General features: G+C 40.4%; 1 protein-coding gene across 5 annotated transcripts in view; it reads right to left on the bottom strand.

Moving 5' to 3' along the window:
* TTC23 (tetratricopeptide repeat domain 23) overlaps window positions 1-26,481 on the bottom strand; it is a 112,972-nt gene that overhangs the window by 36,554 nt on the left and 49,937 nt on the right. For all 5 annotated transcript variants that reach the window (XM_029238869.1, XM_029238868.1, XM_029238870.1 and 2 more), the window contains one exon: window positions 11,266-11,443. In XM_029238869.1, coding sequence (XP_029094702.1) covers window positions 11,266-11,443 — 178 coding nt within the window. The remainder of the gene's footprint in view (window positions 1-11,265; window positions 11,444-26,481) is intronic.

Raw genomic sequence — 26,481 nt, forward strand, 5'->3', positions numbered from 1 at the left:
TTTCGTGGAAGACAATTTTTCCAAGGACCAGGGGTGGGGTGGGGGTGGGGGGTGGGGGGGCGTGGTTCAGGCAGTAATGCCAACGATGGGGAGGTGGCAAATGAATCTTCCCTTGCTTGCCGCTCACCTCCTGCTGTGCGGCCCCGTTCCTAACAGGCCCCGGACTGGTACCGGTCTGTGCCCCGGCGGTTGGGGACCCCTGTATTACAGGATATAGGTAAATTGAATACTTGATTTTGGCAAACCCCAAATTGGTCATTATCCTCGATTTGGCCTGAAGTTCTGACTGGAAATGCTTTTCAAATAGGACACAGGGTTAGAGTGAAAGGATCAAATGTTCAGTGCTCAGGGAAAGGAAAAAAGAGAGGAAAAGCTTGCCCCACCCCAAATGCAAATGGATCATGTTTACTTTGTCTGTTCCCTGGGTTAACTATCTCTAGAATCCACTTTTGAAGAGAGCACCCTCTGATGCCAGAAGAGATTTAACTCATCTTGTTACAAAGACATTTTACACACAGTATTTTAGATTGATTAAAATTCAAATTCAAAAAGATTTCATATGTTGTTTCCACTTAATATTATAATTCGAGGCAATGTAAAAGACGCATTCTATCAAAATTACTTTCAAATGAATTATTAACATGTTCTGAGAGTTCTCTAAGTTGCCTTTTGTCTTGGAAACAGGAAGCAAAGTTTTCCATGAGCAAAAATGTTCATATTATCAAGAAAGTGGATCCTGAAATCTAATGGGCATCTGAACATATCACAAAACCTTCAATGTTTTGCTGTATGAGATGCTAATATAAGCAAACATTAATATTCATTATTCACTTCAGAAACTCAGTCTCTGATCTAATTTGTTATTTGATGTTTGAAAAGCTTCTAAAAACCATATGTGGGAGTGGGGGGTGAGGGTAGTGGAGAAGGGAACCCATGATGTTTAAAATGTGCAATCTCATTTATTCAGAAAAATTTAATTCAGTCCTATTCAATTCAACTTATCTTAATTTTTAAATGCTTTCTACATGCCAGATATTATTCAAACCCTAGGAATTCACAAAAAGATTAGGCAGGGCTTTTGGTTTTAAAGGAGCTTACAGACGAACTACAAAAATGTGGGGTAGTTTGATTTTATCTAAACTCACAGACACTGCCCCTCACTAGGTTTTAGCACCCGGCTCACTACTTTCCTCTCTACCCCTCCTCCTGTTATCATTTTCAGTGATTTCAGTATCCCTAAGATTGGTCTGCACCTATTGGGCAAGAAAGAGATGGCACAGTTTAACAGATGAATAGAGGAAAAGAAGTTTGCACGGAGGAAACCTAAGGAAGAGAGTGCAGGACCCCAAACAGGCTGCTTTAACATCACAGGCAGAGCAAAGGAGGGAGAATTTGCTGGAACTGGAAAGATGAATTATAGGGGAGGGAGCTGTAGCTTTCAGTGAATGGATGCAGACCACCTGCACTGACCTGGCTGGGAGGAGCTGAGGGAATAAATAAGCTGTGCTCTCTCCTTCCAAGGTCAAGGCTGTGTGCCTCCCAGCCAGAGTGCAAGGCGGCCCACTGACGCTGTACTTAAGTGGGCACAGTGAGGGATGCAGAGTGGAGCTAAAAGAGCAAACTAAAACACCCAGCGAATGACCCAGCTAACACCTTGGCCTCTTGGGTTTTGACAGGCTTATTTTCCTCCCTACCCTCAGCCACCTGGTCCCCCATGATGCTCTGGGCCTCATCATAGCTTAATCTTTGCTACCTCTGGATCCCGCAGCTCATAGACCCTGTTTGACTGTTGGGGCATCCTGGCTCTATCACATCCATGCAGCTTCTCATCCTCTGTCCACTCTCCACATCTCACTAGCCATCCACCCCTCCTGCTGTCCCTTCCCTTTTGGTCCAGCTTAGAGGGCACCACCCATCAGTGTCTATACGGAAAATGCCCTCAACTCCACTGAAGCATTATTGGAGATGGTGAAAAACGGGGAACCATCTAAACATCCATCAGCAGGGGAACGAATATATTATGGTTTATTCATACAATGATTGAACTCTATCTATATGTATTAACATTTCAAAACCACACCACTGAGTGGAAAAGCAACTTATGAAAGGATGCAAACATCATGATGCCACTGCTTTTCAAGTTTCTGATTTTAAAGCAAAAGAATCCCTTTTATACCAAACAGAATGGTTCTCTAACATACAAAGCAGGTAAGTGTGGAGCTGCTCTCACTGAAGCAGGTAGAGAGACCCTGGGAAGCCCACCCAATTGCTTCCATCCAGCCACCCCCAAAAGACCCTCCTTGGAAAATGAGTGTTGACGGTGACACAGTTTGAAAACCACAGTACCACACCATGCAGGAGGCCTCCTGAGGGAGTGAGTACTGAGAAAGCTGACAAAGCTAGTGATTAGATTACCCAATCTTTCCAAGCTAAACCACTGTTCACAATCCTGGAACAACACTTTGTTTGCTAAGATAATATAAATATCCCTGTTACATACATCTGAGAGCATTTAAGGACTAGTTGTTAGGGTGAACAGAATTACAGGAGTCCTGCTTGCCTCTCCGGCTTTATACAGAGGCCCGAGTACTAGGCCCCACTGGGGATCTGCGGCTTGACTACGCTCACTCCTTGTTATTTATTAATCACCCCAGGGCTTGCATCTCTCCTCCCATCCTTTGAAGTTTTTGATATCTTATGGTTATATGTTTATCAACTGTCATCTTGAGGCTGAGGAGGAATGTTTAATATTCTTAAATCTCTTCAGCTGCTAGCATGTCGTACTGGGTTAAAAACAAAAACACCTTTAATATCCCACATGGAGTAAGGTCATTAATTGAAAAAAACTCATTCACAAGACCAACTGCCTCAAGCCCTGGCAAGGTACAGAGCAGCTGTTGCATTCTGGTCCTCTTATGTGTTTCTGGGGGAAACCAAGGATTCCTCAGTGCCAACCCAGCTGTCAATAGACACAGCCAGAGCCAGGGCTGGCAGACTCTTATCTAACTGGGCCTGTCCCCTTGGATTTGTAAAATGTGTAACAGTTCTTGAAGAGAAAACTCGATGACTACTAAAAAGGATGTTTCTATTTATGCAGGCAGACCCCACCACATGAACACTCAACTTAAAACACTGGGTGGGTTCTGAGTGTGGAACCCCAGCTCTTGTGGGGAGGGAGAGAGAGATTTTTTTCCCGCTTTGATAATGATTAGGGGAATCAGTGACTCAGAGGGAAATCTCCTCTCCCATAGCATAGTGAAGAGCACACAAGTAGCTCGAAGTACATTTGTGGACTTAAACTGGGTCTATTTACCCTGGAGATGAGAACACTCAAAGAGAAGACAATAATAATAATTAATTATATTAAAATAATTAATAATTAAAATAATTAATAATTTCCAGGATCTCTTTGTAAAGCTGAGGGCTAGCATAGGGAGGGACTGAGGGAAGGAGGGAAATAACATCGATATACACCAGCTCCGCTTAATCTCAAAATGACCAGTGAGAGTGATGTTAACTGCCTAATTTACGGATGGCGAAATGAAGCCTCGAGGAGAGTAATCGACTGTCTGAAGGTCACATAGTTGGTCAATGGCAGAACAGGGATTTGAACTAGGGCGTGTGATTTCAAATTGCATGCTTTTCTCATCTAACACCTGGTTATCAAGAGGGTAGAAGTCACAGAAAGGCAATTTTCAAGTCAATGTAATGAAGAACTATTTAAGAGTCAGAGAAATAGTTACTAAGAATTAGACTCAGCCCAGAATTAAATAGACTGGCTAGGGAAAGAGCGAGCTGCCAACACATGGAATTCTGAGCACTGACTGTAGAGAGACGCCGTGGAGGGGGTCAGGCAGTGGACGGTGGATGGAGCAGACGTTAAAGTGCCTTCTACCAAGTGGCTCCGTTTCTGCTTTGATTCAAATTTGTGCCTTAATTCAACAGAAGCTCAAGTCCACTTGTCACTATGAGGTATGAGCTTGCTGTGTTTCTCTTATAACTGACCAGCTGTGAGACTGCATAGCTTTCTCTCTCAGCTCTGCCAGAGCTGGCCATTCTACCCTTAGGCTTTGACTGTCATCCTTGTTCAAGACAGGGTCATGTTGCAGCCCAAGGTTGCCACTTCTTTTCCTCTCCCATCTCTGCCCAGTAGGGAAGTCCTCCATGGCCACACACACCATAGGGGACTGAGGCGGCTGGAGGGCACTGGCTAAAAAAACGATGGAGCTGGGAATCCCCGGGAGAAATAGATGCAAGGGAAGTAACTGGGTGCAGAGGGCATTCAAAAACTGATTTCTGAGGGCCCCAGACTGAGCCAGTTTCTTTTAATAGTCAGAGAAAGTCTCTGTGGCAGCTTTCCAGTTGTCAATTTTAGCTCCTCCAAAGGGCTGGGAGAAAAGGCCCTACTCGCTGTAAGAGTTAGCACCAAAATAGACATGTTGGGGCCTTATATTTTTGTCTTTTTGTTCTGTGTGTTTTCTTAAAACTTAATTATATTTTTAAATTATAAGAGTAGTACCTGCATATAACTTTTTAAAAATCCTAAGTAGTAGAAAAGAATAAGCAATTAAAAATTTTAATGCCCTGTCCTTTGTGTCTATAAGCCTCAACCCTTCTTCTCCCCATTTCCAGTCTGATTTCTTATAGCTACCCACTATCAACAGTTTCCTGCATATCCTCTCAGAAATACTGATGTGCTTATACACACACACACACACACACACACACACACACATGAGATCAGAGCCTGGCCCTGTCCCCCTCTCAGCTCAGCTTCATCTCCTGCCACCCATTCTGGGCTCTCAACACAGTGGTTCCCCTCTCCTCAACCTTTGGGGTGTCTCATTATCAGATCCCACATCAGCTCAGGCTGCCTCGCTGGGAGCTCTCGCAGCACCCGGTACCTCCCCCTGTGGTGCACTCCACAGTGGTAGTTTTACATTCATCTGTGTGATTCTTCACTAAGGTCTGTCTCACTCACTAGGCTGCTTCTTGAGGGCAGGGCCTCTGACATCCGAGCCTTCCATCATAGTCCCAGGCCTAACACTGTGCCCAGCACAATGTGGTCTTTAATTGGTCATTGACTGACAGAATATTCTGGTCTACATCTGGCTTTTTAAAATTAAGAATGTATTTTGGACACCTTTCTTCAGAACACAGACATCCATCTCATTCTCTTTAGTGGCTCTACAGTATCCCATCACATGGATAGATCATAGCTTTATAACCAGTCCCCTACTAATGGGTTTTAAGAGTCTTTCTAATTTTTTGCTATTGCTAATAACCCTGTTTCTTTGCACACTTGTGCACATCTATCTGTTAGGTAAGTTTCCAGAAGTGAAATTGCTGGGTCAAAGGGTCAGTATGTTATAAAACTGGAGAGGGAATGTCAATTGCTTTCCCCCCAAATGGTGCTGATTCCCAGTCTTACCAGCAGTGCATGAGGATGTCTGCTTCCCCACACCCTTGCCACCATGGTGTGGCACCAAACGTTTTTGGCATCTCCTTGGTTAAACTGCACTTCTTTAATAACAAGTGAGGTTAGGGATTATTTTTGGATGGTTATTGGCCATTGTATTCCCTCTTCAGTAAAATGTCTGTTTCTGTTTTTTGTCCATATTTCTATTGAGTTGTCTTTTTCATCTAGATTTTATAAGAACTCTTTCTATACTTTCCCCTCCTTGACATTTATTTCTTAACTTTGTGATATGTTGTCATAGAGAACTTTTTCATTTTTATGCTGTCAAGTTTATCAATCTTTCTTTCTCTTTTTTCTTCTCGTCCCTCTGTCTCTCAATCTATAGCTATCTGCACACCTGCAGAGGAAAAATGCCCGACAAGTGTCACAACACTGAGTACTTCTAGGATGGGGGAGGAGGGCTGAGATGACTTGTAGCCCATTTCTCCGTATTTTTCTGTATGGCTCGATTTGTTTTTTTATAAAAAGCATTATCATTATGATAAAAAACAGATGTCTTTTCAAAAGAAGCAGTATGGCACCATGATTTGTGTCATTCTTAGAAAAGGTTTATACTGTATAAAATCATATCTGCATTCTGCATCTTTTCTAATTTTAAACAAAATAGGCTAGTGTTGTCAGAGATTTTGAAAATTAAAAATAGCACTCATCTGATTATTTATAATAAATGAATGACACTTTATAGTAAATACACAGCAATTAACAAGAGCCAATAAGAAGTGCTGCCATTTACTGAATAGTCTGCACCTGCCAGGAGTCACATGTGAGCACCTATCAGCCACCACCTAGGCCTGACCAAGGCCAATAACTCACCCAGAGCAGGAACATGAACCCAGATTTTCTGATCTTAAAGTCTTAGGTAGAGTAACTGATAAATTATTTCATCATACTTTGCAAATCAAACTTCTCTAAATTTGGGAACTGCTGAATGGCAGAGCTGCCCTGAAAACTGAAAAGGGAGATATGCGATTCCAGTGTCAGAGACGTGAAAAAGCAATCCAAGCTAGCGTGGTGTTAACATGTACTCCTTGAAGGCACACACCCACAAACATGCTATTGCTCACACAAATGAAATCCTGGGATTTTTCTTTTGGATAGGAAAATAAGGTTCTAGTGCCAAAATCTGCCACAAAGAGTTTCAGAAACAATCACGTTTGTGTGGTTTTCTCACAGAACCCTGCTGCAGAGGACCCACAGGGCTGATGACAGCTCTTTCATCAGTCCTTGGGACTGCTGCCTTCCCTCTGTGATGGCTCTGGGGGGCTGGCTTTGGTTTTCTCCATTTTAATGGGTTAGTTCCTAAAATACTTTGGAACTTTTATACATTCTACAGAGAATAAAAGGTCTTTTCTCCCTGGGTGTTTCTCTCACTCCAAAGGAATGAAGAGTGAAAAAACAAGAGGGGAAATAACAAAACCCCTTTCCTTTGTGTGTAATTAATAAATGGCTTTTAGGCATGGGCTCCCTTGGAGAGCTATACCTTTCTGTATTTTAGGTAAAGTTGCTAAAGAAAAGGGGAGCTTTGATAAATGTTTAACAATTACTGTTAATAAATAAAAGTAGCTTATACTGGCAACATGCCAAGTTGTTCACAAAGCACTTTCCATTTTGAATCTTTGAGCTGTTCTGTGAAGTGGATAGGGTCTTTTGTAGGCTTTTTTTTTTTTTTTTTGAGAGACTAAATGACTTATATTATCAAACAAATGGTAAACAGAAGAGTCTGGACTCCAACCCAAGTTTTCTAATTTCAAATCCAATGCTATCTTGACTTCACAAAGCTATCTCTTTAATAATCATAGGCAAGTATTTATTTAAGCACTCTCTAATCTTTATTAACCTCAAGAATAAACAATAAAAGTCACCTATTAAACTTGACAAAGCATTAAAAAATGAGTGAATTCCTCAATAACCTGTATACAGAGAAATATTTCTCAGAGTCAAAATCTAAATGTAATAAAAGATTGAAAACTTGAAAGCACTAAGAAAACTTTTGCATGGCAGAAAACATTACACATACGCACACAAACTAGAGCTAATAAACAAATTTACAAAGGTTGTAGGATACAAAGTTAACATACAAAAATCGTTTGTATTTCTATGCACAGGCAATGAACAATAAGAAAAGGAAATTAAGAAAACACTTCCATTTGTAATAACATAAAACACTCCAAAATACTTGGGAATAAATCTACCAAAAGAAGTGCAAAACTTATACTATAAAACATGGTTGAAAGAAATTAAGGAAGACCTAAAGAAATAAGAGATTATCCCATGGTTATGGATTGAAAGCCTTAATACTGTTGGGCTTCCCTGGTGGCGCAGTGCTTGAGAGTCCGCCTGCCGATGCAGGGGACACGGGTTCGAGCCGCGGTCCGGGAGGATCCCACATGCCGCGGAGCGGCTGGGCCCGTGAGCCATGGCCGCTGAGCCTGCGCGTCCGGAGCCAGTGCTCCGCAATGGGAGAGGCTGTGACAATGAGAGGCCCGCGTACCGCAAGAAAAACCAAAAACAGACAAACAAAAATTCTAAATTAAAATAAATTTGAGATTAATCTCAAATTTATAAAATTTGTAAAATGGGAATAAAATAATATAAAAAAGTTCGCAAAGTTGGTGTGAAACTGGCTCAATTATGAGCAAAGAAAAGCCAACTTCTGGTGGCCAGGTAACTCAAAACAACCTTTTGGCAGAATGTCAACAAAAATCAAGAGGTATAAAAATGTTCATATCTTACCTCTCAGCAGTTTAACTTTTGGAAATGTGTATCAGCATATAATTCAAGAAAAGAAAAAACATTTTTAAAAATAAGAATATTCAGAATTATTGATACTAACAAAAAATTGCAAATCCACAGTGTTCCTTCACTCAGTAAACGTCCCAACCAGCCACATGCAGAAAACTGGTCTAAAGCTGGACTCCTCCATCTCCTTCACTCTCCCACATCTGCACAACTCCCAGGCCTGTCATTTCTACTCTTGTCTGTGTCTCTCCGTTCTCATGACACTGCCTGAGTCCGGGCTGTCACCATGCCTACCTGGTCTGTTGCAGCCACCTACTGAGTCGCCTTCCTGGTTATCTCTCTGCCATCCAGTCCCTTCTCCATACTGCAGAGCAACCCTTCTAGACTGATAATCTGGTGATGTCAATCTCCCTGCTCGAAAACCCTTAACTGCCCTTAGGATGAAGCTCAAATTCCTTACCATGACTTTCCACACCCCATCTGAATGATACGCACCCACTGCCTTCCCATTCCCATTGCCCAGGCATCGGGAACTTCTTGCAGTTCCCCAAATGCGTCAAACTTTGTCTTACCTTCAGACCTTTCCATGTACTCTGCCCCCTGCCCGGGCCAGTCCTCCCCACCTCTTAGTATGTTTTGAGGCAGGCACCTGCATTTACTACCTTTGCTTCCTCATATCTCACTCACAGTACAATCTGGATTCTGTTTTCAACAGTGCCTCAATGTTTCCCTCAACTAGGTCATCAATGAAAGAAAAAGAAAAGCAAGAAAAGGAAAGGGAGAACTTTTCAAAAATTCATATATTGCACTAGCAGGCACTGTGCTCAACACTTTACAAATATGAACTCATTTTTTCTCCCGACAGCTCCATGCCCTCCATAACAGCAAAAGGTATCAAAAGGGGTGACAATGAGAATATCTTTTTCTTTTCTTCTTGTTTTTATCTGGCAAATTCTTCTTTTTCCTTTACCGATTTATCCTTCTTTACTTGACCAATGAATACCAAAGTTCCTCCATAAACCCTGCCTGGGTGATCTCACCCTCTCCCAAGGCAATTACTGTGTATAAGTGGAGGACTTGCTGACCTATTTTCTGAACTCTAGTCCTGATTATATAACTGTCTAGCTGTCATTTCTGCTTGGATGCCTTATGGGCATCTCAGACTCACCATCAAAACTTGAGCTCACGGGCTTCCCTGGTGGTGCAGTGGTTGAGAGTCCGCCTGCTGATGCAGGGGACACGGGTTCGTGCCCCGGTCCGGGAAGATCCCACATGCCGCGGAGCGGCTAGGCCCGTGAGCCATGGCCGCTGAGCCTGCGCGTCCGGAGCCTGTGCTCCGCAACGGGAGAGGCTGCGACAATGAGAGGCCCGCGTACCGCGAAAAAAACAAAAAACAACAACAAAAAACAAACAAACGAACAAAAAACCTGAGCTCACCATCTCTCCATCACCCAGTCACACCTGCTCCCCCACTGTAAATGTCACAAACACCCACTCAGCTGTTCAGACCAGAAACCTGGGAGTCATCTTTGACTCTTCCCCTTCCCTCTTTGTCCTGCATCCACTCAAGCTCCATATCTCATAAATTCTGCCTCCTAAATCTTTGTCACACCCATCTACTTCTCTTCATCCTTATGAACATCACCCTAGTTTAAGCCACCACCATCTTCAGCCTTCAGTGCTTCACTCTACCTCCACTCTTGGCACACCCTCCCTAGTCTACTCTGTACATGTCAGCCAGAATTACCTTTCAAAAAAAAAAAAATACTGCATTTAAACCTGGGCTATGCCATTTATTAGCTGTGTACTCCTGGACATATCACTCAACCTTTCTAATTCTTGACTTCCTTATCTATAAACTGATAATAATAATAATAAGTCACGGGGTGGTAATAATATTTAAGGGAGATAATCCAGAGAAAGTGAGAGAATGGCACACTCTAATAAACTGTGTGTGGGAGTATAAATGGTCATACAAATTTTAAAAGAAATAGCAATAAAGAACCCTCATTATAAATGAACCCATATAAAGAACCCAAATAAAGAACCCATATCATTATATCTCATTTGAAATAAGAAATGAGTTAGTCTATATTTTACAACTTTAACAGGGAAAAATTCTCAGAAAACAATTTAAAATGTGTTTTTAGCAGATGATACCACACAAAAACATCAAACTGACTGTGATGGTTAGTTTTATGTGTCAGCTTGGCTAGGCTATGGTGTCCAGTTGTTAGGTCAAATACTAGTCTAAATGTTGCTATGAATGTACTTTGTAGCCATGATTAACATTTATAATCAGTAGACTTTGAATAAAGGAGATCACCTTCAATGAGAGGTAATAATTGGATGAGTAGGCCTCATCCAATCAATTGAAGGTCTACAGAGCAAAAGGCTGAGGTTTCAGTGAAGAAGGAATTCTGCTCCAAGACTGTAACACAGAGACCCTGCTTGCATTTTCAGCTGGCCCACCTACCCTACGGATTTCGGACTTGTCAGCCCCCACAGTTTTGTGAGCCAATTCCTTAAAATATCAGTAAATCTCTCTCTCTCTCTCACTCTATGTATACATCCAATTGGTTGTATTTCTCTGAAGAACCCTAATTGATACACTCACAGAGGAATCTTTTAATGACAAAGTAGAACAGCAGCTACCAGATGACAACTCTAAGTGACTTCAGGTAAAGATTGTAGAATGTGGTAGATAAGAAGCCTAATAAGTTTGATAACATAAGCTCTAAATAGATAAGCATTAAATAATAAAGAAACATTGTCTGGGAAACAAGACTTAAATTATGCACCTAATATGAGAAAAGCCACCTTCAGGCAGTCTCAGACTGTTTGTGGAAGATGCACAGGTAACACAGGACCAGTATCCCACACTTGCCCACTTACGAAGATGTTTGTTGAACTTCTACTCCAGACCAAGTGTTCTACTTATCTAGAGCACTTAACAAAGCCAGGAATTCTCAGAGCTGCTATTCCACCTGTATCTGTGAAAAGCAGTGGACTGGAACAGCTTTGATGGCCAGTACGTTGCAGCTTACCTGTAAAAGGTGGTTGATGGATGCGTCGTGAAATCCCAGGGCTTGTTCTACACCTGCCAATTCCCTCAATGTTGGTATGCACTCAAGACTTTTTTCACCTTTACTGATCTCAATATATTCTAAAGCCTCTTGGTAGTGGGGCAGAGCTTCTTTTGATTTCTTCTGACCTTGATATACCCTAAAAAAATCAAAGGGATTATCTTTAAAGTAATTAAAATAGAAGATACTGAAAATAATAGATGGATTTGGCTCTCTGACCCCTGTTGCCAGGTTCATTTCCTAGGCAGCTAAGCCTTTCTTTCCTCCAAGGAGCAGCAGGGCATAGCAGTCAAGAGGATAGACTTTGGGAAAATCAGGAAGGTTCAAGGGATAATAAGGAAGGTCAAGGGATAATCAGGAAGGTTCAAATCCTGGCTCCACCACTTACTAGATACAGGACCTTCAAGTCGCTTGACAGCTTTCTCATCTGTGAGTTAGGAATAATAACAGTGCCCACTTCATTGGGTTATCATAAAGATTAAATTAGTTAATACTTTTAAAAAAACACACCTAGAATAGCCTCTGACACATAGTAAGTGCTGTGTAGGTGTTGGTTTAAAAAATATAAAATATTAAAACAAAAATAGTAATCAGAAAGGATGCCATGATACTGATAACTGATCTGTTGAGAAATTATAGAAATTTCCCAGTTTGGTGAGGGTGTGAAGCACTCACATTAACTGTTGGGAAGAATATAATTTGGGCACAGACTTTTCTGTATCAAAATTATACGTATGTATGTACACACGTATTTCTGCTAATTGCACTTTTAATAGTTTATCTTGAAGAAGTACTCTGGCAGGAAAAGATACTATATACAAGAATGTTTACTGAAGCATTCTTTGTAATAGTGGAAAAGTATAAAGCACTTAAAATACCCCAATAGGTGATCATCCAAGTGGGTTATAGTAAGTACATCTACACCATGTATCCATTAAAGTTAATGTCGATCTGTGTGTATCAACATAGAAGTATATCCACTATATATTCTTCAGTAAAAAAGACAGATTACAAAAGTACTTTATATAATCTTATTAGATCAATTTTGTATCTAATCTATATGCACACATATGCATAAAGAGATACCCAAGTGTCACCAAAATGTTAGCAACAGTTATCTCTAAGGAGTTGATTGTGAGTGATTTTACTTTTCTTATTTATGCTTTATAAATTTCCCAAATTTTCTTCTACAAAAATATATTACTTTTACATCAGAAAATATGTTAATTTTAAAAATTAATTTAAAGGTGGCAGTGGGAAAATATTCTTGTAGTTTCTTGGGGTAAGACTCTCTCATATTAAAAAATGTATCTATATATATTGTTTAGAAACAGGCATTTAAAAACAATCTTTTCAAAAATACTTGTGAAGACTATTAGAAACTTTTCTTGCATGGAAAATTTTTTTTTTTTTGCGGTACGCGGGCCTCTCACTGTTGTGGCCTCTCCCGTTGCGGAGCACAGGCTCCGGACGCGCAGGCTCAGCGGCCATGGCTCACGGGCCTAGCCGCTCCGCGGCATGTGGGATCTCCCTGGACCGGGGCACGAACCCGCGTCCCCTGCATCGGCAGGCGGACTCTCAACCACTGCGCCACCAGGGAAGCCCGCACGGAAAATTTTTATGTACAAAATTCATAATAAAAGAAATCAATCCTTCTTATGTTTCCCTCCATCCCAGAATCTTTACTACAAAAAGGTCTTACGATTCCCAAATTACCCCAAAACTGAGACATAATGTGAGAAAGTAACTAAGAGACCACAAAAATAGGTTTTGTTTTCAATTGCAAAAATTGTAAAAACTTACAAACAATTGTAAAAAAATTAATAAACAGAAACCTCAGTTAAATAGAGTCAGGAACCCAGAAGCGGGAGCTCTCCTGCTCTGGGAGGACAGCAGAGTCCAACAGGAAGAAGAAAGACTCCTTTTCTTTCCTGGCAAGAACGTAGTCAATGAAAAGCCATGGACTCTTTGTGTACTATGGCTCTCCCAAATCCTTTTCCCTTCTATAAAAGCATTCTCCTTCCCTCGCCATGTGGGGACTTGCACCTGGCTCACCATGGTTTCAGATCCTAAATGGAAATTTTCTGCCGATCCTGAATGAACCTAATTTTTTTTTTTCCTAGAGAAATAACTGGCAGCCTATTTTTTTTTTTTAGGTCAACATAGTCATTGGATACTCTTCACAACTATTTTGCTGTCCAATAAATTTCAAAGGAATTGACTGATAGAAGTAGAGTTACTTTTCAGATCTGTGGCTCAGATGGCCATAATGAAATAAAATGCTCACTGAATAGCTTATGAACTGGGATACTTTCTATAAGTGTAAAGAGGGTTAAAACACAAGAGGAGGTCAGGGATATGTTCCTGGACCAAGAAGGGTCCAGGTTGTAACTTGCAGCAGCTCTAACCTTGGAAAGGAAGAGGTAAATAGACAACCTAGTAATACTGAACTCGCCTTCTAACTCTTAATGAGTTTGTACGTATCACATTTTATTTTTTAAGAGAAACCCCACTAGCATCTATGGTGATATAAAGAGGCTTTGAAACATATGGTTGGTAACAAATCACTTAGCCAAAGAATTAGATTCCTGGTAGACAAAAATTAAATAATTGAAAACAGGAGTCAGCAAACCCTGGCCTGTGGGCAAAATCTACTCACTGACTGCTTTTGTAAATAAAGTTTTATTGATACAGTCAGGCCCACTTGTTTACTTATTGTCTGTGGCTGCTTTTGCACTACAATGGCAGAGTTGAAGAGTTGCAACAGACACTGTATAGCCTACAAAGCCTGAAATATTTATTGTCTGGGTCTTTACAGAAAATGTTTGTAAACCAACCTCTTGTCTAGAATCTACAGAAAGTCACATATTTTTAAAATGACTTCAGATTTTTTTCTACCTAATTTAGCCTAAATAACACAGACAATGCCATAGTTATTTGAGCAAAGGAAAAAATTCATCTTTCTTTTTCATGTTCATAAATGATGAAGAGTGTGCCAAGGAAGTAAAGAAGAGATCCTTTGTTTCCAAGTCTGCTTGTAAAAGTCATAGAAGAGAAATAAAGCCAGTACAAATGCCAAGATGTCCTCATTTGGGCAACAATTTTAAAAGAAAGCAATATTTGAAGCTTAGCAATAAAGCTGATAAATGAGAAGAAAATAGAAAAGTAAACAACAACAAGGCATAAGTTAATTCATGTATCAAAAATTCTTCCTTTCCTGAGATAGAACACTAAAGAAAAGTATTTGGGGGTTTGTGAAGCCATCTTAGCCAGAAGCACAGCACTCCAAGTTAATACCACAGCATCTTTACAGGTATTAAAAAGTGATCCTTCAAATATCCGACTCTCAGAGAAAATTTTATAGAGAAGAGTACAGTATGAGAGGCAGGGCAATCAGTTACAAGTACTGCAACAGGAGTAGAAAACCCAGACTGTAGTTTGAGCATACTTACTTACTAGGCCACACAACCTTGGGAAAAAACAAAATGTTTCTGAACCTTGGTTTCCTCATCTGAACAATGGTGTCCAATAGGGTTGCTGTGAGAATCAAGTAAGATGGCTGAAAGTGCTTTGCAAACTGAAGCAAGCCATACAGATTGATATTAAATCCCTATACATAATCATACCTTTTACTCCTTCCCCTCCCAGCCTGTGGTCTCTCTGGAACTGAGAGGCATAGTTTCAGGTTGTTATATTGAAATGGGCTCATTTGTGGTCTCATCTTGTTCCCACTCGCATGAGATTTTGGGAAGTCTAAATAATAGGAAGAATCAGTCAAACTCATGTGCAAGTGAGGTAGGCATTTTCTTACACAATTGGGTTTTTTAAAAAATTGAGAATAATTTACTATCAGAAAAATACATATTCATCACTAAAAGTAAGAAAAGATATGGAAAATTAAAATATATAATTACAACATCCAAAGATGACTGCTATACACCTTGATATATATATATACTTCCAGATGATTTTCTACGCATTTTTAAAAAAGGATCATAATGTTTTAGAACCTGCTTCTTCCACTTAATCATACATTAAAATGTGGCAATAAATGCTATAGTATCACTTTTAGTGGCTGAATGGTGCCATATAAAGTTTGATTGACCACTCATCTTCAAAAATATTTAGGACAGGGACTTCCCTGGTGGTCCAGTGGTAAAGAATCCACCTTCTGATGCAGGGGACGCGGGTTAAATCCCTGGTAGGGAAACTAAGATCCCACATGCCGCGGGGCAACAAAGCCTGCGCGCCACAATTACTGAGCTCACGTGCCTCAACTAGACAGCCCGTGTGCCACAAACTACAGAGCCTACATGCTCTGGAGCCCATGTGCCACAACTAGAGAAGAGAAAACCTGCATGCCACAACTAGAGAGAAGCCCACGCGCCACAACAAAGAGCCCATGTGCTGCAATGAGCTCTGCAACGAAAAATCCCACATGCCTCAATGAAAAGCCTGTGTGCCACAACAAAGACCCAATGCAGCCAAATGAATAAATACATATTTTAAAAAATATTCAGGACATATAAAAAATGGTTTGTGAAAAAAAATGGTTTGTGGAATATTTTTACAAATGATATTTCTGATGAGAGACTTGCATTCAGAATATAAAAAGAACTCCTACAACAACAATAAAAAAGATAAATAGCCCAATTAAAAAATGAGCAAAGCACCTAATAGTCATTTCTTTGAAGAAGATGCAATAAGCACATAAAGAGATGTTCATTATCACTGGTCATCAAGAAAATGCAAATCAAAACTACAATGAGATACCACTTCATACCCATTAGGACAGTGGCTATAATAATAATGATTTTAAAAAAGATAATAAAAGTGTTGACTAAGATGTGGAGAAATTGGAATCCTCACACACTGCTTGTGGGTATGTAAAATTATACAGTTACTTTGGAAAACAGTGTCAGTTCCTCAAAAGTTTAAACACAGAATTACTAGATGACCTGGCAATTCCACTACTAGGTATATACCCAAAAGAAACAAAAACATATGTCAACATAAAAACTTGTACACAAATGTCCATAACTGCACTATTCATAAGAGCCAAAAAGTAAAAACAACCCAAATGTGCACCAACTGAAGAATGAATGAATAGAATGTGGTATATCCACTCAGTAAAATGTTATTCAGTCACAGAAAGGAAGAATTGATACATGTTACAACATGGATGAACCTTGAAAAAATTATGCTAAGTGAAAGAGGTCAGTCACAAAAGACCACACACTCTATGGTTCCATTTACGTGAAATGTCCCTAACAGGCAAATCCATACAGACAGAAAGTAGACTAGTAGTTGCCAGGGGTTGGGAATTTGAGAATGGGGGCAGACTGCTAATGGAATGAAAATGTAAAATTGTTTGTGGTGATGTTGCATACTAAAACCCATCAAATTGTATACTTTAATTGGGTGAACTGTATGGCATGTGAATTATATCTAAATAAATCTGTTATTTTTGAAAAGTTTGTGAACATTTGGAAGCAAACGAAATATAGATGAGACTCAGCCATAAACTTAGTCATTTTTTTTTTTTTTCGGTACGCGGGCCTCTCACTGCTGTGGCCTCTCCCGTTGCGGAGCACAGGCTCTGGACACGCAGGCTCAGCGGCCATGGCTCACGGGCCCAGCCACTCCGCGGCATGTGGGATCTTCCAGGACCGGGGCGCAAACCCGTGTCCCCTGCATCGGCAGGCGGACTCTCAACCACTGCGCCACCAGGGAAGCCCAACTTAGTCATTTTTGTTTAAAGAAATAACTGTATTAATAATTATTAAACAAAAATCAAATTATTTTAACTTTAGTATCATCTGCGAGCCAGACACTATTCCTAACTTGCTCATTTAAAGCAGGTCAGAAAGAGATGTCGGCTTTGGCTCTAAATTGGTTGCGTCACTGGATGATCCTACCCATGTTTTAGTTGGGGGGGGTTAGGAGAACAGAGAATGCTGTGGGTCTTGCTGCACCCGACACTCAACAGAGTGGGCATTCCCAAGGGGATGCCATAAATCAGGCTTGAACACTGAGCTACTGGTCTCTCTCTAACCTTCCAAAGCTGTCGGCATGCCTCCTGAGGAGCTTTAAGTCCTGGAGGTCTCCAGGGGAATGCCTAGGTCTATGAAAAGTATAATCTTAACGAGAAACAGTAAATTCATAGAGAGAAAAGCCATACAAAAATATTTTTAATGGAATATTCTGGTAAATCAATTATACTGTAAGTTTAAATATGTTAATATATTTCATATCATGATCCCAGATGCAGAAGAATTTAGAAATAGGTGATAAATCCAGTCTTTTCCCTTCGGCTGATCAATTCAAGCCACTAAGCTGTGGTTAAGGAAATTAGCCTGAGGATCGGCGAGTTACAAAAGAAAAATAAATTCAATATAGCTCCCGACTCCCAGAGTAGCAGAATTCACGATGTGACAACATGGGGTTGGAACAGAAAGGCCAATCCTCCAGCTCAGAGCTGAGTGAAGCACACCAGGCCATCTGGGGTTGGTTTTGGAGTTCTGATCCAACACTAAGGGCCTCAAACTCTTGTCTTCAGGGCCCGACTCTGCACCCACAGACTCCTGCACCTTCCTCTGCCTAAATCCTGATGGAAACCTGCCCAAGGGGGCAAGTGGGAGTTTCAATACAGCCCAGGCTCTGCTGACTGAGCTGTGTGCTTGGATACAAGCCTGTGTCCACCTGGAGAAAAGGAGACTTTTTTTTTTAATTCTCACGAAGGCTCCGTTCACTCACCCAGTTGTGTAAAAACATGGCACATAGGTGGCAGTGGCTCTGCTGGGACTCTAGTTTCCCTCGACTTGGTGAGTTCAGATGACTCACGGGAGTCATCTAAACCTTCCCATTTGGCTCCCCTGATGCCAGTTCTCTTTCAGCCCCCCAGTTGTGTCATGCCTACCTTCTCTCTGGGTCTTTGCTGGTCTTTCTATCTGGAATGTTCTTTATTCCATCTCTACCTGGCAAACTGCCATTCATCTTTCTATCATTCCTTTTCCAGTTTTAGCTTAGCTGTCTCCTCCTTTACGTAGTTTTCCCTGCCAGGGCCAGGACTGGAGTGAGACCATTGAGACACCTAGGACACACCATTTAAGGAGGTGATCACTCTCAGCGTTGGGCAGGTGCAGGGTTGGCATCCAAGTGTGAGCGCCTCCTTAAATGGTGTGGTCTGGGCACCTGGCTCCCTCATCCTAGTGCTGGCTCTGTTCCCTGACATCCCAGGCTGGGTTGGGCGACTCTGTGAACACCTGACTGTGCTCCCACAGAACTGTGAACCTCCCCATTCAGGATACATCTCTCACATTGAATTATAAGTGCCTGGGGACTTGGCACCAATCCCTTTAGTGCAGGACTCTGAGAAAGCAGAGTCCAAGGCTGCCGCATTCATCTTGACATCGCCAGCACCCTGCAGTGTCTGACACACAGTGGGTGCCTGCTGTCTATGGAAGGAGGGAGGGTGAGGTGAGGAGGGAAGACAGAAGAAACAACCTGCAGATCCACTGACTTAGAGACTTTGAGGCTATAGTTCATACCTTGATTTTCACAGATTTTGGAATAAATTTTAGGGAAAAAATCTTCAAGAAAGGAACGTATTTTCACATTGATTTAATTGCAAAAATATTAGACTGTTGCTCTAATTAAGGGCTGGAGAAATTATTGAAATTTTATAAAAGGCGGAATAAAAGAAACTTTGTAAGAACCTATTAGGGTTTGAATTGTGTCCCCACATAACAAATTCATATGAAGTCCTCACCCTCAGTACCTCAAAATGTGACTTTATTTGGAAATAGCATCGTTGAAGACATAATTAGTTATATTAAGAAAATGTCATACTGGACAGTATGACTGGTATCCTTATAAAAAGGAGATATTTGGACACAGAGGCACAGGGAGAATGCCATGTGAACACAAAGGCAGAGATTGGTGTGATGCATCTGTAAGACAAGGAACACCAAAGGTTGCCAGTACACATCTGGAAGTTAGCAGAGAGGCATGGAACACCTCACAGTCCCCCGAAGGAACCATTGCCACCCACACGTTCATCTCAGAATAACTTTCTGTTGTTTAAATCACTCTTACTGGCTGACTCCAGGCTCAGAGATTTTCCTTTCATCAGCACCCTAATAGATGAACACTGGGTGTACTCACCCAGGGCAGCTAGTTAGATATGGAAGTACCAATTTTTCTTTTATAAATCACATTGTGGTCAAGTCCAAGTGGTAACTTTCCATTACTTCACTGCCTGGAAATTTAATTTGAGTATCTGCTGAGAAGGAGACCTGGAAGGAGGCAATTTCAGCAGGAACAAACACATGGCTTTCATTGACCATAGTTTTGCCCTTGCTACAAGCATGTCTACATGAGGGCACAGACCTCATGAATCCAATGACATCCAACAAGCTGTTAGCAGGATGCCCAGCCCTGAAGGGATGCAGTCACACATGAAGGTGACCTGTTGCCATTTCTGAACTCCCTAAGTTTAAAAGATTTTTGTCAACCTATCATTGGTCTCACATTTCAAACCCTATAGAACTCTTCAGGCTGTGAGTCCTTCTTTCACCTGTAGGTAAAACTATTTACCTCCTCACTTAAGTTATCCAAAGGGAAAAAATTAGATCCCTCACACTATGTACACAAAAGTTCCAAGTGACTTTTAGAGGCCTAAATTTAAAAAGCAAAACTTTGATACGTTTGAGGGAAAATATAAGGAAAATTAACTCCATGACTTTGGGGTAGGGAAGGACTTCTTAAATAAGATAAAAAAGTACAAATCAGAATGAAAGAAGTAGGTAAATTTGGTCACATTAAAAATAAAAACTCCTGTGCATCAAAATTCATCCTAAAGAAAGTGAGAAGGCAAATTACACATTGGGAGTACATACAATATATGTAACCAGCAAATAACTTGTCATCAGAAATATGAAGAATGTCTACAAGTTAATAAGAAAAATGCAAATAGCCCAGTTAAAAAAATGAGTAAAAGAAAGGAACAGACATTTCACAGAACAGAAATTCCACATGTCCAGCAGATGTATGAAAAGATGTCAAACCTCACTATCAGGGAAATGCAATTAAAGAAACTATATGATTGGCAAAGATAAAAAGTCTGACAATATCAAGTATTGACGAGGACATGGAGTAATGGGAATTACTGCTGGTGAGAGTATAAACTGGTGGAAAGCAAACCCAGTAAAGTTGATGATGTGGATACTTGTCAATTAAGCAATTCCACTCCTGGGCATATACCTCAGAGATAATCTTGCACATATGCTCATAAAGACATGTACAAAAACGACCATGGAAATAGTGTTTATAATAGTGAAAAACTGGAAGCAATTTATGTGTTCACCCTCAGAATGTATAATTAAATTAGAGGAAAGTTACATGGATTAAACATAATATGGAGGTTTAAAATGAAGAGACTAGCACTATGTGTATCAACTGACGTGGATACATCTCAAAAATAGAAAAGTAATGGGGGGATAAAAGCAAGGTACAGAAGGAAACATACATATGAAGTAAAAAAATGAAAAAGAATACTGTATATTTTTTATGGCTATACATGTATAGATTCAGAGGAATGAAAAACACTAAATTCAACATCACAATTACCTGTAACATGGGGAGAAGAAAAGAGATTGAGAAAAACGCATAAACAGGCTTCCACTTACCTGAAATGTTCTATTTTGAAGCTTGGAAGTGTGTACTTGAGTATTCGCGTAACAATATCTTTAGCTTTATATGCCTGAGATATTTGGTTAAAAAGATGAACAAATACAACACTCTGTTGTTTAGCGTGTGCAGAGAATGTGGCACTTTCTACTCTCACCCTTTGAAGTTGTCGTTGCATGCTATTCCAGGGTCCTGGCACTAACCAGCCAGAAATGAAGGCTATCAAGCTAATGCAATCTACAATGAGCATTCTGGAGCTCATTGAGGGTACACTGTTCACATAAAAGAAAAGACAAAATAGGAAATAAAATTACTTTAGCTTCACAATATGTTTAATAAAAAAGGAACTGGGGGAGTACTACATCAGGAAATAACTAAATTATAGTCTTACCTCCATTTCCAACTCATTTAAAGCCATCAGTCAATTTCAGGCAATCTTGTCTGTCTCTATTTGCTCATAAGTAATGTGTGGGAGGGCAACATTTTCTCCTTTCCTTTCCTATCTACCTGCCAGGGATGCTTTGAGGATTTATTATCTAGTGGGCCCATAATGTGTTTGGGTAGCTTTAGGAAACACACTGGACAGATGAAAAGATAGAGAATTCTGAACAACAAAATGTGGCAGTATGTTAATTTGGCAGGTCCACAACTAAACCACAGCATATTTCATTGAATGAAAATACATCTGCAGTAATTCTACAGAGCACATGACAAGACACTATCTCATCTCAGATGAGTTTCAGAAGATCCCACAGGGATGGAGACTTGTTTTAACCTGCAACAAACAAGTGCAATCTCCTCTGGTATTACTAAGGCAATAGAGGGTTTCCTTTTAAAAGCTCAGGAATTTGGCAAGAATATTGAGCACCAGTGAACAGCAGAAGCCTTGTGGGACCATTGCTGTTTATGGAAATCTGATGAAAAATCAATCTTGGAAGAGGAAAATTAGGATTTTCTAGAGTCAAAAGGAGAAAAGGTTTACATCTGGGTCTCTCTTTACCATCTGGCACACATAGGTAAAAGCTGTGCTCTGTAGAGGGCATTGTCAGGTTTCCATTCTGTGCTAGCGAATGGGATCTGTGCTGTGGTGAGGAGTGTGGACACCAGAGTTGGATGCAGACCTGGCTCTGCTCTGCTACTTCCCAGCTTTGTGACCCTGGGAAATGACCTCACTTCTCTCAGCTTCGGTTTTCTTCATTTGAAAATGGGAATATGAAGGGTACATACATCACAGGGAGGACTGCAGATTAAATGGTGAGATGAGGTCTGCAAAGCACTTAGCAAGAGCCAGACCAGAAGGTGACCAAGGATTGCTAGCTAGTGTGGTTGTTTAAAATCATTATTATTAAGTGCAGTTGTTTAAGGGAAATGTATATTATACAGATAGAGTATTAGAAAAGGGGAAGACCAAAATGCAGTGCTCTAAAATAGTAAAGCTATTCGAAGAAAATGAAAACACTAATTTGAAAAGATACATGCACCCCAATGTTCATAGCAGCATTATTTACAATAGCCAAGATATAGAAGCAGCCTAAGTGCCCATCAACAGATGAATGGATAAAGAAGATGTGATACATATATATTGGGTTGGCCAAAAAGTTTGTTTGGATTTTTCTATAACATCTTACAAAAAAACATGAATGAACTTTTTGGCCAACCCAATATATACGTGTGCGCACACACACAATGGAATAGTACTCAGCCATAAAAAGAATGAAATTCTGCCATTTGCAACAACATGAAATGGACCTAGAGATTATTATGCTTAGTGAAATAAGTCAGACAGAGCAAGACAAAAGACAAATATTCTCTATCCTATCACTTATAAGTGGAATCTAAAAAGTAAAAGAATCGAATGAATATAACAAAACAGAAACAGACTCACAGATATAAAGAACAAACTAGTGGTTACCAGTGAGGAGAGGGATGGGGGGAGGGACAAGATAGGAGTAGGGGATTAAGAGGTACAAACTACTAAGTGTAAAGTAGATAAGCAACAAGGATATATTGAACAGCACAGGGAAATTTAGTCATTATTTTGTGATAACTTAAAATGAAGTACAATCTATAAAAATATTGAATCACTATGAAATTAGTTTCAGTCCACTATAATATCGTAAATCAGCTATACTTCAACAAAAATAAAAATAGTAAAGCTTTAGAGGATTCAAATAATAGAAAATAGATAAAATATATGAAAGTAATCTGTGCCATGTGTTTTTCTGCTTCCCCACATTTAAAAAAATGATTAAAAAAACAGATTTTGTATAAAGTAAGAGCGTCTCTTCAATCGCAGGAATACAGGATGACAAAGAGTGCCAGGAAAAATCAAATTATTTCCTTCTTGTTAAATAAGCATAAAACATTCTAGGCACATAGCATTGAATGGGAGGAACTGACAGGAGACATATCTCCTCTGGAGAGCAGTGGGGTGTTTCCTGGAAGTAGGAAAGGGAGAAGGAGGGTTTTGAGCACATGAGCATTTGTCAGAGGCTTTATGCCCAAAAGATAAGTGCAGAGAAAGTGATTCTTTAAAGAAACGCTGGGACTTCCCTGGTTGGGCAGTGGTTAAGAATCCACCTGCCAATGCAGGGGACATGGGTTTGAGCCCTGGTCCAGGAAGATCCCACATGCCGCGGTGGAGCAACTAAGCCCATGTGCCACAACTACTGAAGCCCATGTGCTTAGAGCCCATACTCCACAATAAGAGAAGCCACCACAGTGAGAGGCCCACGCACCGCAACAAAGAGTAGCCCCTGCTCGCTGCAACTAGAGAAAGCCCAAAAGCAGCAACAAAAACCCAACACAGCCAAAAAAAAAAAAAAGAAACATATCTCTAGGTGATGGCATGAACTAAAAAAATAAAAGCTGAGTAGAGCAAGCAAAAGCTAGATTTGGAGGTTATTGACTGGACCAATTAAGGGAGGACAATGGTAAAAGCAAAGGCTATTTACCAAAGTATCAAAAATTCACAATAAAAGCCTTGGGAATGTATTCTGGGAAACATGTGGAACTAAGTAGAATTCCACCATCCTAATGAGGTGATGGCAGGTAGATATAGACACTGCCCCCCTTGCCACTATTTTCTCCATTATCTTCTACCCCCTCCCAGGAAGTACTGGCTAAGGGAGAAACCTCTCCCATGTTCTTTCCTCTCTGGAAAACTTGTGTTAGAATCATTTTCCAAATCTTGTGACTATAGTGAATCTAGAGAAAGCAAGACAAAGAAGCAAACTCGAGCTTAAAACATATACATGTGTATATGTATATACACATATCTACATACAGATATATACATATCTGATTTTTAGCTTAGGTGGTTCGTAAGAGCAAAGACAAAAAAACAAAATGAAACAAAACAGCTTTCTCAAGTCACAGGAAAAAAAAGTACAGGAAAGAATATAGCAAGACAGGGGCAGTCTATCTTATTCTGTGATGTCGGTACTACATACTTTAAAATCAAATCATTTCTAGGATGAAATGGCAGAAAGGAAAATGCTCAATTAGACAGTAGCAATAATAATAGCTACTTTTTTAGGCCTACCACATACCCAGATGCTTTAATGTAGGGTTCATTTCATCACCACAGCAACCCTCTGGGGGCTGATCATTCCCACCTCAACAGGAGACGAGAAGGAAGGACTTGCCCAGGGTCCTTCAGTTGGGAAGGTTGAATGGATGCTGACACGAACCAAGAGCGACCTGATTCTAAGTCCATATTGTCAAATATATCATGGCACATACCTTAGAGATACCTGGAAGGTGTCCTGTGGATGCTCTGAGGAGCATTTACTTATCACAGGCACACTTGAGAGCTAGTTCAGCATAGCAAGCAAGGCCAGGCAAAGTGCTCTCTGGGTAAGCTGTGGAGGACTCCAAAGATGACAAATCAAGCAGTCACAGAGAAAGCTGGGGACAGGTCACATGTTCCAGAGCAGCAGTCTCAATAGGCCATAACCATCATGCCACATAGAAAGATTATTTTAAAAGGGGTGTGTGTGTGTGTGTGTGTGTGTGTGTGTGTGTGTGTGTATGTGCACAATGGTGTACTCCTGCCTTTATAAAGACCCTATCTGTCTCTGGGGAATCTATCTACCAGTAACCAGGATAGAAAATAATCCTTAACACTGAAAAAATTTGCTTGCTTTCACTAGTGACTACCTTGGCCCCATTTGAAAAAACAACTGCAACATAGGAACACAAGATTTGGATTCACTCTCCAAAGTTAATAAATAATTACTGAATGAAGTAGTGCTGGAACAGAGAAGGGCAGGTAGAAGCAATGAAGCTTCAGGCCACAGTTAGGGATGGAAGGCACGGAGCGTGAGTCACCCTGCAGCCCTTATCTGTCAGCCCAAGGCGAAGAGAACTGTCCGCCCAAGGAGAAGAGAACTGTCCTAGCCTGATGGGCACCATAAAAGGCGAGGCAGGAGCAGGAAGAGGATGCACTGAAAGATACCCTTTTAAGAGAAACACAAATCCCGCGAGAGCTGCCTAAGAAATTATCCTGGTCTTCCACTTCCAAGACCGGGCAAAAGAAAAAGCCCTTGTGGTTGTGAGCATATTTGTAGAAATGTACAAAACCAAAGCCTTGTTACTTTCTAAAGCAGATCAGTTTGGACAAAATATTCACACTTCACTGAGGAAACAAAGTGATTGCATGAAAACCATGCAGTTTAAACATGCATGTTCCAATGAATATCTTACAGTGAAGAATCAGGACGAAAAGAAGCAGTGAAGTTTAAAACGGCTCCCTTAAACACAAAACTGTAGGACAGCTTGGAACATTAACTTAAATTCTTGTTGGGTATTCAGCACATATGCGTACAAGGCCCGCCATCTGCTGACAAGGTTTGGTACTGATAATTTGGAAAGCACTCAGGAGGGGTGGATTTTGGCAGAGGGTAATTTACTCAATTTTACAGCAAGTGCTCAACATTAAGTACTTATAGCATTAGGTCACAACATATGCAACAAATATCATATCTTGGACCTCATATCTTTATATTTTCTGTTTTACAATATAAGAAGAATACCTACTTCTGGGCAGGAAGAAATTCTGGACTGGTCGGCCCTCCCAGTCACTATCCCCTTCCTCCTCTGTTACATAAACGGAATCATACAGTATGAATTCTTTTTAGTCTGGCTTCTTTCACAAACATTATGTTTTTGGGAGTCATCCATCATGTTAAGCATAGGAGTTGTTTCATCATTTTCTTTGTATGAACAGATCACAATTTATCTACTCTACTGCTGATGAACATTTGGATTGTTTCCAGTCCTTGGCTATTACAAATAACACGTAGCTTTGGACATTCTTGGCTGTGTCTTCTGGTGAACATATGTATGCATTTCTGTTGGGTGTATATTTGGGAGTGATACTGCTGGGTCATAGGGTATTCAAACATTTAAACTTAGTAATAATGCCAGTTTTCTAAAGTAGTTATACCAAATATATTCTAAACAACCACATATGAGAAAACATAT

Source organism: Monodon monoceros, unplaced genomic scaffold, assembly GCF_005190385.1.
Source record: "Monodon monoceros isolate NGI ecotype Baffin Bay Population unplaced genomic scaffold, NGI_Narwhal_1 Super_Scaffold_21, whole genome shotgun sequence".
Lineage (NCBI taxonomy): Eukaryota > Metazoa > Chordata > Mammalia > Artiodactyla > Monodontidae > Monodon > Monodon monoceros.